This window comes from Chrysoperla carnea, chromosome 3 (genome assembly GCF_905475395.1).
Source record: "Chrysoperla carnea chromosome 3, inChrCarn1.1, whole genome shotgun sequence".
In the NCBI taxonomy this organism is placed as follows: Eukaryota; Metazoa; Arthropoda; class Insecta; order Neuroptera; family Chrysopidae; genus Chrysoperla; species Chrysoperla carnea.
Genome location: NC_058339.1, coordinates 72594481 through 72609073, shown reverse-complemented (window position 1 = coordinate 72609073; position 14593 = coordinate 72594481). Strand labels below are relative to the sequence as shown.

Below are 14593 nucleotides of genomic sequence, written 5' to 3'. Positions count from 1 at the left end.
AAATGGGACACTATTACATAATACGGATATATTATCGTGAACGATACCCAAACGATATTTTCTTTGTGCAAAGATATTATATAAATGTAGTCAATTTAGTATTGTGCAGTAAAATTAAATAATATTATATATAATTCTCGTAACATTTGAGTGTGTCGCAGTTGATATCTGCAGCGTAAAGCCTAATCCATTCTATCGCGAGACGCCCGTTCGAATTGTACCTATTTTAGGGATGGGCGATTCTTTCAAAAGAATTGATCTTGAATCGGCTTATCGAGAATCGATTCACTTAAAAAACAACTGCAATGAATTGATCTGGTAAGAATCGATCTTAAAAATCGGAAAAAATGAGACGTCTGAAATGATAGTTTTTTTACAATTATATTTCACTTTTTAATCATAATAATGAAAACTAGATTATCTAAAACATTGTTTTATTTTACTCTTTTACAAATACACTACACTTTTTGAAGATTATTTACAATTTTTATATTAAAAAAATGTAAGAAGTAGTACAAAAGACCGATTTTTTAAATCTCATGGATGATTTGACAGAATCGAATCGAAATTGCCCATCCCTAACCTATTTAGCAACGTTCAGTGGCGATTTATCGCGAATTGGGCGATTTTTTTCATGGATACGCTCCTTTTTTTGAGTTTGAGCGACAAGTCGCAAATTAGGCGCTCTCCATTCCTCAGGTGAAACCTAAAAAAATGTATTTAATACATAAAAATTCTGCATGAAAATCTGCTGTACTCTGTATTTTTTAGTGTGAAAAGTAATAAATTTCACTTATTTAAATAAAGATATATATCAAATTCATATTCTTGAGTTTTCCATTGACTCTGAAATTATTATATTATAAAAGAGTATACAAAAATTTATTTTAGTTCTTCTCAGCATTTTTATTTAGAAAAAATCAATTTCTTTTGCGAATATTTTGCGACTTTCGATCACAGATGGGGCGACTTGAATGAAAACTTTCTGGCAACCGTGGCAACGTTTCGATTCGATATATCCATAGAATATATATGGATATATCTCATCTGTCATACACTCGACTCGATATATCATCTGTCATACAGGGAACACAGAAAACCACCTTTCTATTTATTTATCTAATTTAGTTCTTTTACAAAAAATTATTATAATATAACAAGAAACACAAAAATTATTCTAAAAAAAATTTTTACACAAATAATAACCTCATATTTTTACCGTAAGTTTTCACGTGGGTGAATGATAATTGTTGAAAATTATAAAAATGTGCTCAAAAGTAATTTAAGGTAACCAATAATAAATATAAGTGATTTTAAATAAATACAAAAGACAATGTCAAATAATTCATTCAATAAAGTTAAAGATTCTTTGTTGATTAAAGAAGAATATACAGATACCAAAGAACCATTAAGTGAAGTGAAAATTAAAGAGGAAGCGCCAGAATTAGAAATATTTAATAGTGATAAATTTAGTGATGGACTTATAAAAACAGAACAGTTACATACAGAAATTGGTCTGTTCAATAAATGTGAAGTACCAGAATTAGTAGAAACAATCAAAGAAGAATATATAGACAGTAAAGAAGAATTAAGTATAGTTGAAAAAATTAATGGTGAACAAATAGAAGCAGATCAGTTACATACTGAAGTGATAATTAAAGATGAAGTATCAAAACCAGAAGAAACTGTTGTTGTTGAACGTATTAAAATAAAATTTGGACAAAAGCCTTATTCATGTGACGTCTGTGATAAAACATTCATCTTTCAAAACAGTTTACTCCAACATAAACAAGTTCATAATTTAGAAAAATCTTTTTCATGCGATGTTTGTAAAGAAGTATTTACCCAGGAAAACAGTTTGATTGAACATAAAATAATCCATACTGCCCATTGTGAAAATTTTACCGTTAAACATGAATCAGATGTACACAAATTACAACATACCGAGGAAAAATCGTATTTTTGTGAAGTTTGTGATAAAACATTCATTTATAAAAGTAGTTTGGATGAACATTTAAAAATTCATTTAGTGAAAACAAAATTTTCATGTGACGTTTGTAATAAAAAATTTGTTCACGAAAAACGTTTAATTATACATAAAAAGGTTCACACCGATATAATTGAAAAACGATTTTCTTGTGATATTTGTTATAAAAGTTTTAAACGATCTACAAATTTAGATGAACATAAGAAAGTTCATAGTAAGTTAAACGAGGAAAAGCTTTATTCTTGTGATGTGTGTGATAAAAAATTTAGTCATTCTCGATATGTAAATGTACATAAAAGTCGACACCATAAAATAAATCTTTATTCTTGTAATATTTGTAACAAAAAATTTACACTTAAAAACAATTTAGTTTTACATTATGAGAGAATTCATAAAAATGAATTCGTATGTGATGTTTGCGGTAAACAATGTAAAACTAAACTTAAATTAAATGAACACAAATTACATCATGTTTCTTATTCTTGTAATGTCTGTTCGAAAAGATTTACTTGTAAGTTTAAATTAAACGAACATAAAAAAATTCACATTCGACTTCGTGCCAATCGTTTTTCATGTTTTGCATGTGAAAAAACATTTAGCAATCAAAACAATTTAAATATACATGAAAAATTGCACGTAGGAAAAAATTTGTTTTCATGTAAGTTTTGTGGGAAAAAATTTGTCCATAGAAGCATGTTAGTTTCACATGAAATAATTCATACTGCTGAAAGACCTTATCCATGTATTATTTGTGGTAAAACATTCAATCGGAAAAATTATTTAGCAGTGCATAAAAAAGTACATACTGGAGAAAAACCACATTCATGTGAAGTATGTCACAAAAAGTTTTCTTCTAAACAAGGTTTAATTACACATAGTAGTATGCATTCGGGAGAAAATAATTTATCATGTGAAATTTGTGATGAAAGATTTACTCATAAATACAGTTTAAAAAAACATATGAGTATTCACAATGAAGTAAAATTATCTTAAATTTTAAATATCAGCAGTAAATAAAAATTAGAATTATAGGGTCAATCCATAAATTTCGCCACAAAAATATTTTGATTTTTTAATCGACCACTCCCCCCACCGCCCTGGTGTGACGTCACCTATTTTTCAATTTTATATTTAGAAATAATTAAATTAAAACAGCAGTTTCAAAATTATTTTATCCCCGCCTTAAACCTACATAAACCTTATGTAGATCGAGTTAGTAATATTTTAGTCTTTTGTTGTTTTAAAATTTTAGATTTTGACATGTGACGTCACAAAGCTTTTCATCCACCCTGCCCCTTGTCACACAATGTCACAATTGATTGACCACTCCCCCTCTTAACGTGTGGCGTAATTTATGGATGGCCGTTATAGTCCGGGTAATATACCGAAAAAATATAGCCTGAATGTCTTCATCGAAATTTTAATACCAAAAATGTCACCTACCGTTTTGCATCGGTCTCATTACCTCAATCAGGTGAAAGGTGTTATTAATCCTCCAAAATTAAAATAATTTCGGTATGCTTTTTCGATATGGCTTTATCGCGAAACAAGGGCACATGATCAGTGAAAGTGTTATCTGTCACTTCGGTCGGAGGGAAGATATACACTTCCAAATTTTTTCCAAAAATAAATTCTTGGTGCAAAACTCCAGATAGGATAATATCTTTGGCTGGTATTAAAATTTCGACGCAAGCATTCGTGTTTTGGTCATGTGTATCTCCCGGATACTCAATATAATACCCAATTTGTAATTTTAAATAATTGAACTATTTAAAAAAAATGTTGTTTAGTAATTTTTAAAAAGTATCTTCTTTTGTATAATTTAAAAAATATACAAAATGAGATTGATTGTATCGCGTTAAAGTTTAAAGTTTTGTATTTTGTAAAATATCTAATAAATGAATAATAAAAATTAAAATGAATAAGATTTCTTAATTTAGAGCGAGTTTTGCAAAGAGTTGAGTATACAAAATATGAGAGAGTAGATTTTTCGACTTGATTCATACACCGGAGTCCTTCAGAACTTCAAAAATGGGATTAGCTGATTGTATAGCGTTAATGTTGAACGATTGTCTAAGAAGAACAAGAAAAGCAGTTTTTGGAACTTCTTCAGGATTCTGAATACGAAAACAATTCATGTAACTTATGTAAGAAATTCAATCACAAAAGAACATATATAAGTTTTTTAATTAAGCACAAATTTTATAAATAAAACAATACAGTTTAAGAATTTATAAATTTTCAAATACACTTCTCAATTTTCATATGAAATTTGTATATATTTTTAATATATAATGTATAAGTAATATATAAAGAATTATAATTAATTTTTATCTTTGCGTTTCAAACAAGTATTAGTCTGCGGATCTAATTTATACCTTACCAACTGATCTGAGTTGTCAGTTGATGCTGCATTCGTCGAAATATTTCTTGCTGTTTTATTACATGCTATAGCTTGATAGTAATCGTTTGGGAATTTCTCTGTAGTTGCTAATCTAAACAAAGCAAAGCAAATATTCAACAGTGCACTTTGAATAGCAATTTCAAAAAGAAACCAAATGGCCACTTATCCTAAATCTACCTTAGTTCAGACTTCGGTATGTATCTACGATCTGGAGAACAAAAGGGAGATCGTTTTTTTCGATTGGTTTTTATACTTAGAATATTGTCTACTGTTGATTGCAATTGATTTAATCTGAAAATTAATTTTATAAAATGATAAAAAATAAAATTGGCGCAGTAGTAAATATTCTTACTGGTCTTGTAAATGAATTCGCTCCGTTTTTAACTGTTCAATTTCTTTTAAACGTCTCTGTTCGGTTGCAAACGTTTTATTATGTTTAAATTCAAATTCACGTTGTAGCTCATTTAAAGTGCTGTACAAATCATTGTTTTCTTCCTGTAATCGCTTAAATTCGTTTTTGTGAGTATTCCAAAGCGCATTTAATTCGTCATGTTTCTTTTGATTTAACACATCTTCTGATTTAACCTATTCATATAATGTCTGTCTAAATGGATATCATTATTAAGGTGAGGATGACTTAAATTAGAAAAACAAGCGAAAACAAATAATTGACTGAGTTAATTGTTGAAATACACCGTATAGAAACTGTTGAATATCAGTGCTTGCATTATTTTTTTATAAATTAGAAAAGTTTAAAAAATCAACACAATTATGGAGGCCCTTTCGGCTGCCATTTATTTAGTTTTCGAAAATTTAGAAAGAATTGTCTGGAATTTTTTTCCTTTTTTCGAGAATGTTTCACAAGACTGTTAGTTGAAGCTACCTGCAAATTTGCAACTCTGTATCTTTTATAGTATTGGAGAAACTGGACATCAAAATTTTGTCCTAATTTGCGCCCTCACGGATAAACAGTAACTTTTACGAAAAAATGTTTCAAACAAAAGTTGTTCATTTTTTTAAAAGATACGGTTTTTACATTTAAAGTTTACAAGATGAGTCCTATGGACCTATGTTGCTTAGCCTCACTTTTTACGTCCTGAGCACGCTATAAAAATTTCAGCTTGATATCTTTTTTCGTTTTTGAATTATAATGTCCACACTCCACAGGCGGACAGACAGATAGACGGACAACCGGAAATAGATTTTATGAATACCTATACCAAACTTGTTGGTAGCATATACATTGATATATTTCATATATACATGGTATAACAATACCTTTTTTCTTGGATACAATTTCCTTATAAAATATTTTTTGTCATTTTCATACAATTTTAAATTAAAATCGGGATGTTCTTTATTAATAGTTTCCAAAATATTTTTAATTGCACTCAATAAACTTACAATATTTTTAGTATAATCTCGTTCAAAAGCTAAATGTTCAGTTTTTACTTTGTTACAAATTTTAGCAACTTTGTTCTCAACCTTTTCATTAAAATACGTCAAATCTTCGTTTAATATCTTTTTAAATATTTCTCCTAAAAATAATTACATAATTTTGTAATTACAAAATTTATAGAGTATCGAAGATTATCGAATATATAAATACCTTTATCTTGTGTATGATTAGAAATTATTTCTATAAATTCAGAAATGGATATATTATCCAAATTTTCTAGATCGTGTAGGGTGGTTTTAATCTGATCCAAATCTTCTATTGTGGTTTCTATTTTTGACATTTTGATTTTATAAATTTCACATTGAATTTTCACATTCTGTACGTATACTTTCACGCAAAATTTTCTAAATTTAACTTTTGTTTAAATTAATAATCATAGATCTGCTGATTAATTTAAATAATTTTTTTTTTTCGAAAAACGAGACGTTTCAAGTTTTTGTTTTACACCTACGTAAAATTAAATAAAAGAATTCATCATTTAAAATTTCGATAGAGTTAAAATCATGAACACGTTAGCGCTTATATCTATCACAAACAATATAGTTCCGGAGCTGCTCTTTTACAATATAACAATAGTACTTTTCGTGTGTTAATTTTCAGATTTTTTTTATACTCGGTAGTTTTTGAGGAATAAAGATCAGAAGCCATAAATGGCGTTAGGGTACAAGAGTTTGGGAATTGTGGTCGTATTTGAAAGCGAAATGCGGGGCATGATAACTTCTCTTTTTCGGCCTTTTCAGTTTCTTTCATTTTTTACTGTGCGCCTTTTTCTATTTAATTTACTTTTGATATCGAATATGTGACCCTGCGTCATAGAGATAGTACCATAGAGCTGTATAAACATAGAAAACGCAGTGAGAGAATTTTTTGATTACAATGAGAGAGGTGGGAATAAACAGTAATTGTGTAAATAATTTCTCTATACAGCTCTACGGGCCAGCTTTTACCTACCTTTCTCTACTGCACAGCGTATCAAAATCAAATTTATTTTGGTAGCGCCTGCATGGATGATATTTACCATGATAGACGAAATTTCCGATGATGTCGATACATTCTCAAGAAGAGCATATTCCTTTTATTTTTTACTTAAAAAGTTAGAACCTTTGAATGTAAGCTAGAGGAAACTGACATTAAATTCAGTTATTTTAGCGCCTTATACTAAAATGAGAGACATCTGAATTGGCACGAAAAGTTTCTAACAAAAAGATTGCCTTTTCAAAATCCGCCATTGTATTACCATTTCCGTAATATTTGTGTTACATTTAAAAATATTCAGATAGATGCCAATTTCTTTGTTATTGATACCTGGGAGTTGCAACTCGCTAACTATCGATACTAATTCGTACTAATTTAATCAGAAGAAGCCCCGAATTCAGTAGTTACAATTTCATCTACCAGGTGACAATACTTTACTTACAATTTTTTAAGGCCAATAAAAATATTCAAATTCAAATCAGATAAATCCCGTCAACTGGAGATAAAACTTTGTACTATCAAACATGAAATGGACTGCTTTTTTAGTAGTTTTTCCAATTTAGACCATCTGATTACTTTCCATTCATCAATTCAAAGTTTAGAACGTTTTCGGAAAGTGAAGAAATGCATGGCAACACTATTTTAAAAATTTACAATCAGAATACTGAAATGTAATGTAATTTACGAATTCGAATAACTTGACAAAAACATAAAGAAAATCGGGCACATTTCGAAATTCAATAAATTATATCGAGCTGTATATATATATATATATTGTAACAATTACTCGAAGTCGTTAAATAAAAATTTTATTTTTTTAAAAGTTAATTAATTTATTAGAAAAACGAATTGATTTATATTACAAGTTAACCATGGACGATGCAATGGAAATGAATTCGTGTAATAGTAAATATAAAAATATAGAGAAAAATTATTCAATTTATAACAAGTAAATTGGTATACAAATACAAAAAAAAAAATTATATAAATCGTTCGATAATTACTTAAAAGTTAATGAGTATAAATTATATGTTTCATTTTAAATATTTAAAAACTAATAATTAAACATTTATTTGGAAAATTAATTAAAATATTTAAAATAAATGTTTAATATTAATTTATAATATTATGGAAATGATAAGTTTTTTTGGAACAAACAGTATTTATACTCATTAAACAACTTTTAATATTAAAAAAAATTATACTGAATAGTTGATTTCAATTTAAAAACCCATTTTAAATGGTTTTTTAGTCTTAGACTAATCGTTTTTTAGTACTAAATAAATAAATAAATAAAAAAACTGTTTTTATGCATATTATGATGGCGAATTACTATTACTATTACAACTATTAGCTTTCATTTGCGCTAATATACTGTAGATTAAAGGAATTTGAACTGTTTTTGAGTCATATTCAATTCCCAGATCTTCTTCTAATTGTCGTCTTGGTTTTGCAGGATGTGTTTGTCCAGATTCTGTAAATAATTATTTTAAAATATCAATCATGTGCCCATAATAAAAGTGAAATTTCGAAATTCTTTTTGCCTGTCTCTTGGAGCATTTATAAAGGATTTTTTTTTATTGCAGCGTATCTGATTTTCTTAAGAAATTATTATGTGTTCTCAGCCTTTAACAACACAATTTGAATTTTGCAGCTATCGAAAATTGCAAACTTTCTGCAATTATTTTAGGTATTATGTTGCCAATGGCTTAAGTTTCTTTTAACATAGATAAAGGCGTCGAAAAAATTGATTAACTAATCTCAAGTTGATTTATCAACATTGAAAAAGCCCGACAAAAAGGAATCAGAATTTGATTTCAATGTGAGCTCACGGTCTAATAATACGACTATGCAGTTTAAGTTCACAACAAAGAAACACAGAAGTACATTTTTTGGTAAGTGTCGTAGGTAACCTGCTTATGGAAACAGAAACGATTACACAAGCTTACTTAACCTAACACGATTGGAACGTCAAGAAACTTTCAAGAACACACAAGTGTTGCTTTTGGTGTAGATTGTGGACTGATCCAAAAATTGGACAGAAAATAATGACCGCATTCATAAGAGAGAGTATTTTAAAACAAAATGGACGATCGTTAATCAATAGAAATTTAGTAATTTTTAACAAAAATCAACCATTCTAGTGGCTGAGATGAAGAAAATATAACGTACAGAGTAAAGTCATAAGGCATATTGTCATTAACCAAATAAATATGTTAATTTTAATATTTTATTAAGTGACCGTTGACAATTCAGTTAAAACCGTTAATTTTATGAACGCAACCTAATTACCTGAGAGCAACATTTGCGACGTATATCTATATCCATTCCATTCTAGATATTCAAAAATTAGGTCGTTAATGACAGCATTCTCTTCAATCACTTTTGGTTTCGAAATATTAATCGGTTTTTTTTCTAATATTTTGAGCACAGCTGAACGTAATTCGGCACGCATTTGACCTAATTGGCCATCTTTTTGTAAAGCTTCTTTAACGGCTAACAACCAAAAATGTCAACATTCAAATAGTTTATTTATAAATACAAAATATTTGTTTTTACCTTCCAGAAGTTCCTGTTCTGATGCCATTTTCTATTTTGTAAAAAAAATTAACTTATGTCAAGTCTTTTTTGGGGAGAGTATCGTTGCTAGGATACGATTGTTTGTTTTTATAAATCGAAAACAAAATTGTCAAATTACTGATGAATGGAAAAATAATTATCGTTTTAAAATATATTTTTGAATATACCTAATATACCTACCATTTTATTTAACGATGTAGGTCACTAAGATTTCGGAACAAAACATTTTCAAACACTGAAATATACAAATACAAATTTTCAGAATGGATTTTTCATAAAGATTTGAATCGACGACTAATTAATATCTCAGTTACCCGTGTTATTTATTTTTCTTTCAATTTTAACGTTTCAAAGATGTTTAAAAAAATGTAAAAAATACCAATTTTCTCTTTTAAACTATGTTTCTTTATTTTTTACATGACATTTTTCAAATTTTCAAAAATGTTCTCCATAATTTATGTTGAAGTTGATCCCCAATTTTAAATGATAAAGATGTGTCTTTTATTCCCAACCATTTATAATTTGATAATTATTTTCCAAATATTGAAGTTACCTTGATCCGATACACGATTATTTTTTGGAAAATACTACATATAAAATCTGAAATATTATCGAGGCTATGCAAATAAAGCTCGATATTACAAAAAAATTAGCAACTTCTATAAAAATTTTATCCTCAAAATTCATACGATAAAAAAATGTAAAGAAAATTTTTCATAAAAATTTTACAAACATGTCATATTTGAATTCAAAAAGTTGAATGTGTATATATTCCCATGTCAATAGTAGTTTGAGAGAAACCAAAGAAAATCCGACTTTAGAAACTAAAAGCACAGCTATACATTTTAAAAGATTTTGGTTCAAAAATATATTCCATTGGATTTCTTCAACAAAAATCAAGGAAAGATATCCTAGGCTCTTAGTAAGTAATTTACGTAATATTTTTATACCATGCATATATGTAATATGCAAGGTATACTAAGTTTAGTCCCAAGTTTGTAACGCTTAAAAATATTAATGATATGAAGAAAATTTTTGTATAGGTGTTTATAAAATCACCTAATTAGTCCATTTTCGGTTGTCTGTCCGTCTGTCTGCCAACACGATAACTCAAAAACGAAAAAAGATATCAAGCTGAAATTTACAGCGTACTCAGGACGTAAAAAGTGAGGTCAAGTTCGTAAATGAGCAACATAGGTCAATTGGGTCTTTACCTACGGGTCCGTAGGACCCATCTTGTAAACCGTTAGAGATAGAACAAAAGTTTAAATATAAAAAATCCTTCTTATAAAAAAATAGACAACTTTTGTTTGAAACATTTTTTCGTAAGCATCACTCTTTACCCGTAAGGGCGCAAATTAGGCGTAAATTGTATAGTATGTATGTATGAAAGCTATGTAAATTTTCAAGCTAATGAACTGAAAAATGTCCGAAAATTTTGCAGTTTTCATGTATTACGCAGGTAGCACAACTTTTTTCTTTGCTTTGCAAAACGAATTGTCACACTTGTAATATACCAAAAAAGCAGCTTTACATCGCGTTATGGCATTTTAAGGTTTTTTTTTTTGTAAGATTTACTGGCGTAAATACAAAGATATTTTTGGGTATAAATTTTAATAATTTTCTGAGAAGGTATTCGAACGAATTAAACAAATGAAACTTATAACATTGCATAATTTTGATTCAGGAAAAGAGAGAAAATATGCTGACTAGGTTGTGAAAAGAAAAATTATAAAACAAACAGATTTTCGATGTCTTTGTTATATTTTTCTTTGTTTTAAATATAAAACATTTACAATATATTTCTAAAAATACTGTATCTACTCGTTTCTTTGGGATTGATTTTTCTTTGTCTACATTGACGAAGAAAAAATAACTATACCCAAATAAAATATTTCCAAAAGAAAAAGATTACTTTTATCGATATATAGATAAAAATTATGTACAATCGATAAATTAATCGATAAATTGTACGTTGCTATTTTAAGTGAACAAATGCCAATTTTTTTTATTACAATACATAACTTGTGTTTTCATAAAAGTATTTTTTGATTTGTTTTTAACTTTAACATAGCGGGAAGTGAAAATCGGAAGTGGAATTTTATTGAAAATTTGTACGAGATAAATAAACTGTAAAGTTTTCATGAAATAATTTTATGAAAATTATATAAAATAATAATTTCGAAAAGTGTAATTATACAGAATTCCAGTTGTTTTATATTTGAAGTTATGGACGAAATTTTTAACATAGGAAGTTACAGTAACCATAAGTTAGCAATTATTATTTGATTTAAAAATATGGCGTTTTTCTCGTTGTTTGGAAATTAAATTATATAAAGTTTAGCGTTAATGCTTCATATATTGTATATATAGGTAAGCATTCGTTCATAAAATTTAAAACGAAGCCTCTTCAGGGTAGAAGATCGATTTCACTAACTGAAAACATAGCATGGATATATATTTTATCATGGATGAACCTTTTTTTTAATATAACTTATTTATAAAAATAATATAAACACTGATATTCAACACTGTCTATATAGGGTATTTCAACCATTAATTCAATCAATTGTTTTAAGTAGATTTGTTTTTTGACATTCAACAGGAAAAAAAAATTTAATTCAAAATGAAGAGGTTTCTCAAGGAATTTGCTTTAGGAAGGTTTACGGGTCAAATTGTTTAAGAATCAATTTAAAGACAAAATAACATAGATTATTTTGATAAATTGCAATTGTGGCCTTTATAAAAAATTTACAAAAATCGATTTCGTAGCGGTGTTGTATAAGAAAGTGTAGTTTCTTCTAATAATATTTATCTTAAGATCTTTTACCATAATATTTTGTGCATTAGGAAAGAATGCAGGTTTTTTTTATTTGGATAACAAACATGCATTACATGTACCCCGGAAAGGTAAGACACATGGTAAGATTAGACATCGGAAAGGTTTTGTGCTATAAATGGTAAAATAGTTTCACCTGGAACTTGATTATTTTTTATAAATTTATGGAATAATGTTGCACGACTGTGAAAGTTAGGAAGACGCAGAAGAAATTAATTAAAAATTGTAAGGAAACAGTTCTTCGGAATTTAGGCTCTAACTTGTTGTTGTTAAGGATTGGAGCATACTTACTTTTATAGCTTTGGGATATTTATGATTTTGGTGATGTTTGATTTCATCTCTAAAATTTGATTTATTTTTATAAAGCTTTGAAAAATTCACTCTAATGACGCATAAATTACTTTGAGTAAATTGAGAAATTATGTAATCGGAGATGAAACTTTATCTGAAATTTTAAACTGTATGGTAGATTTTATTATTATGGGTGTTAAGAATCGATGTTATTCTAATTAATTACAATTAGCACATATTTGATGTTCCAAAATTGAATTTAAACGATGTGCTACCGCTAACCCAGTTACAGAAACTAGAAAGAACCCGATGTAGTTCTATTCCAATTCGAAATATCATTGTTTAATTTTAGAAAATATTTCTAACTTTAACCATTATTATTAATATACGAGCAGCAAATTAATGGAGCATAGTTTTTTTAATACAAATTTTTTTTCTAGATCATCTTCCATTGATTTTTGAAATATTGTTTTATTGCTTATATCATTATCCTTCAAAATTGTATCATCTTCTAAGACTTTAGAAAAATTACAATCATTTAACCTGACATCATTGTTGCCGAGTATTTAATCCCGACGGTTTTTAAAACCCTAATGACTTTAAAACAAAATACGTGCCTTATTTGCCGCTCACACAGTAGCTGTAATCGTTGATTTTTTGGAACATATTAGGTATAATATTTAGTGTCACTGCGACTACGGTGGAGTTTAAACGTCTGTGAAGAGTGCGCGAGTAAGTTATACCCGGTCACAATGACCACATAACATTTATACGTACAAAGTGTTTTTTGTTTATTGTTGTTTTGCATAAGCTTTTTCATAGTTTTACGGACGTATTAGCTATTCTATTTAATGTCGCTGAGGCTACCGTAGAGTTTACAGTCTCACGTCTTACCCGCCGAAGAGCACGCGGGAAACTTACACCCGGCCACAATGGCCACGTAAAATTTATATATGAAGTTCAGTTTTTCCAATTTTTGGTGGTCTATGCTCATATTATAAAAAATAAATGTTGAACTTTCATAAATAAACTACCTATTTCCCTACTATAGAAAACTAATATTTACATAAGATTGATTCAGTGTAGAATAATATATACTCGCGGGATAAAATTGCAACATATACCTATCTGTACATCAGATTTATTTGGTGGCATTAAAACACACATTAAAATAATTTTTTAACCATCACATTTATCTGATATATAGATTGTGTTGCAATTTTATTGTCCGCAAGATACATGGATAAAATATACCCGGTCAAGAACCTGGGTCAATGACCCCGATTAATCCTTTTCACGGGTAACTTTCAATATTTCAACTGATGGCCGATTTTATAGGAAATTGACAAAAGAAATTCAAATCAATAATAAAGATTACATTCAATAAATTAAACTTATTTTATCGAATTTGAAACATTTCTTATACGACCGCTAATTTTAAGTACACAAACACCATAATTAAATCAAATTCTATTTGCGCAACTCTAAATTAAAAATTAATAAGTTCTTCTAATTATTATTTTATAAATAAATAATAATTATTTCGCATTAGGTTTTACATTAAAAAAAATACAATTTCGCAATGAGTTTTTAATTAAAAATGAGGTAATAATTGCGTGAAAAATAACGTAATTTAAAAAAAAATACTAGCTCTATTTTTTTTTATACTTAAGTTAATATAATTAATTTACAAAATGAATTTGAAACGAATAAAAAAAAACTAAATTTTTGTGAGGACTAATGAAAGAGGTTTTACATAATAAATATTTCATAGATTTCACCGTTGTGAGAAAATTTTTTCTGATTTTAAAAGTTATATACATTATGAAATTAACGAGATTAATTTCATCTATTTTTTTACATGATTATTATAAAATAAAAAATTATGTATGAAAATATTCTTGGAATATTACATACAATATTGAGATGAAACTTCTTTAGTTCTAACATAAATTTTTATTTGTTGTATTCTTAAAAACGAAGGGGAAAAGATTGAAATAAAGCTTTCTTCATAAAATAATTAGGTGATTTTTTAAAATAATTTATACATCTATTTAT

At 27.7% G+C, this 14593-nt stretch overlaps 2 protein-coding genes and 1 long non-coding RNA gene across 4 annotated transcripts; 1 reads left to right on the top strand and 2 right to left on the bottom strand.

The window, feature by feature from the left end:
• The first annotated feature begins 1333 nt into the window (after positions 1–1333).
• On the top strand, positions 1334–2980 carry LOC123296223 (zinc finger protein 254-like). The gene is made up of 2 exons (XM_044877685.1): positions 1334–1956; positions 2677–2980. Exons 1-2 carry the CDS (start codon positions 1334–1336, stop codon positions 2978–2980), a joined length of 927 nt encoding a protein of 308 aa, XP_044733620.1.
• A 1353-nt stretch (positions 2981–4333) lies between these two features.
• Positions 4334–4901, bottom strand: LOC123296660. Its single transcript, XR_006535186.1, has 3 exons — positions 4744–4901; positions 4569–4682; positions 4334–4482 (listed from the first exon to the last, which is right to left on the bottom strand). It is a non-coding gene; the product is annotated as an uncharacterized LOC123296660 (long non-coding RNA).
• Positions 4902–8055: 3154 nt separating this feature from the next.
• LOC123296433 (centrosomal protein 20-like) lies at positions 8056–9739 on the bottom strand. Of its 2 annotated transcripts, XM_044877908.1 has the most exons (5): positions 9720–9739; positions 9586–9640; positions 9385–9522; positions 9118–9321; positions 8057–8299 (listed from the first exon to the last, which is right to left on the bottom strand). In XM_044877908.1, the coding sequence occupies exons 3-5, from the start codon at positions 9410–9412 to the stop codon at positions 8142–8144; spliced, it is 390 nt and encodes a 129-aa protein (XP_044733843.1). In that variant the 5' UTR covers positions 9413–9522; positions 9586–9640; positions 9720–9739; the 3' UTR covers positions 8057–8141. The 2 variants fall into 2 exon arrangements, with proteins under 2 accessions (XP_044733842.1, XP_044733843.1); XM_044877907.1 differs by lacking the exon at positions 9720–9739 and having other exon boundaries at positions 8056–8299; positions 9385–9415.
• Between the last annotated feature and the right edge of the window lie 4854 nt (positions 9740–14593).

What these genes read in the sequence shown, in the direction of transcription:
- LOC123296223 (XM_044877685.1), top strand. Translation starts at nt 1,334, where the DNA reads ATGTCAAATAATTCATTCAATAAAGTTAAAGATTCTTTGTTGATTAAA. An exon ending in CAACATACCGAGGAAAAATC is followed by an intron (nt 1,957 to 2,676) that starts GTATTTTTGTGA and finishes ATTTGTCCATAG; the next exon opens with AAGCATGTTAGTTTCACATG.
- LOC123296433 (XM_044877907.1), bottom strand. An exon ending in AGAACAGGAACTTCTGGAAG is followed by an intron (nt 9,322 to 9,384) that starts GTAAAAACAAAT and finishes TTTGGTTGTTAG; the next exon opens with CCGTTAAAGAAGCTTTACAA. An exon ending in GTCGCAAATGTTGCTCTCAG is followed by an intron (nt 8,300 to 9,117) that starts GTAATTAGGTTG and finishes AATTATTTACAG; the next exon opens with AATCTGGACAAACACATCCT.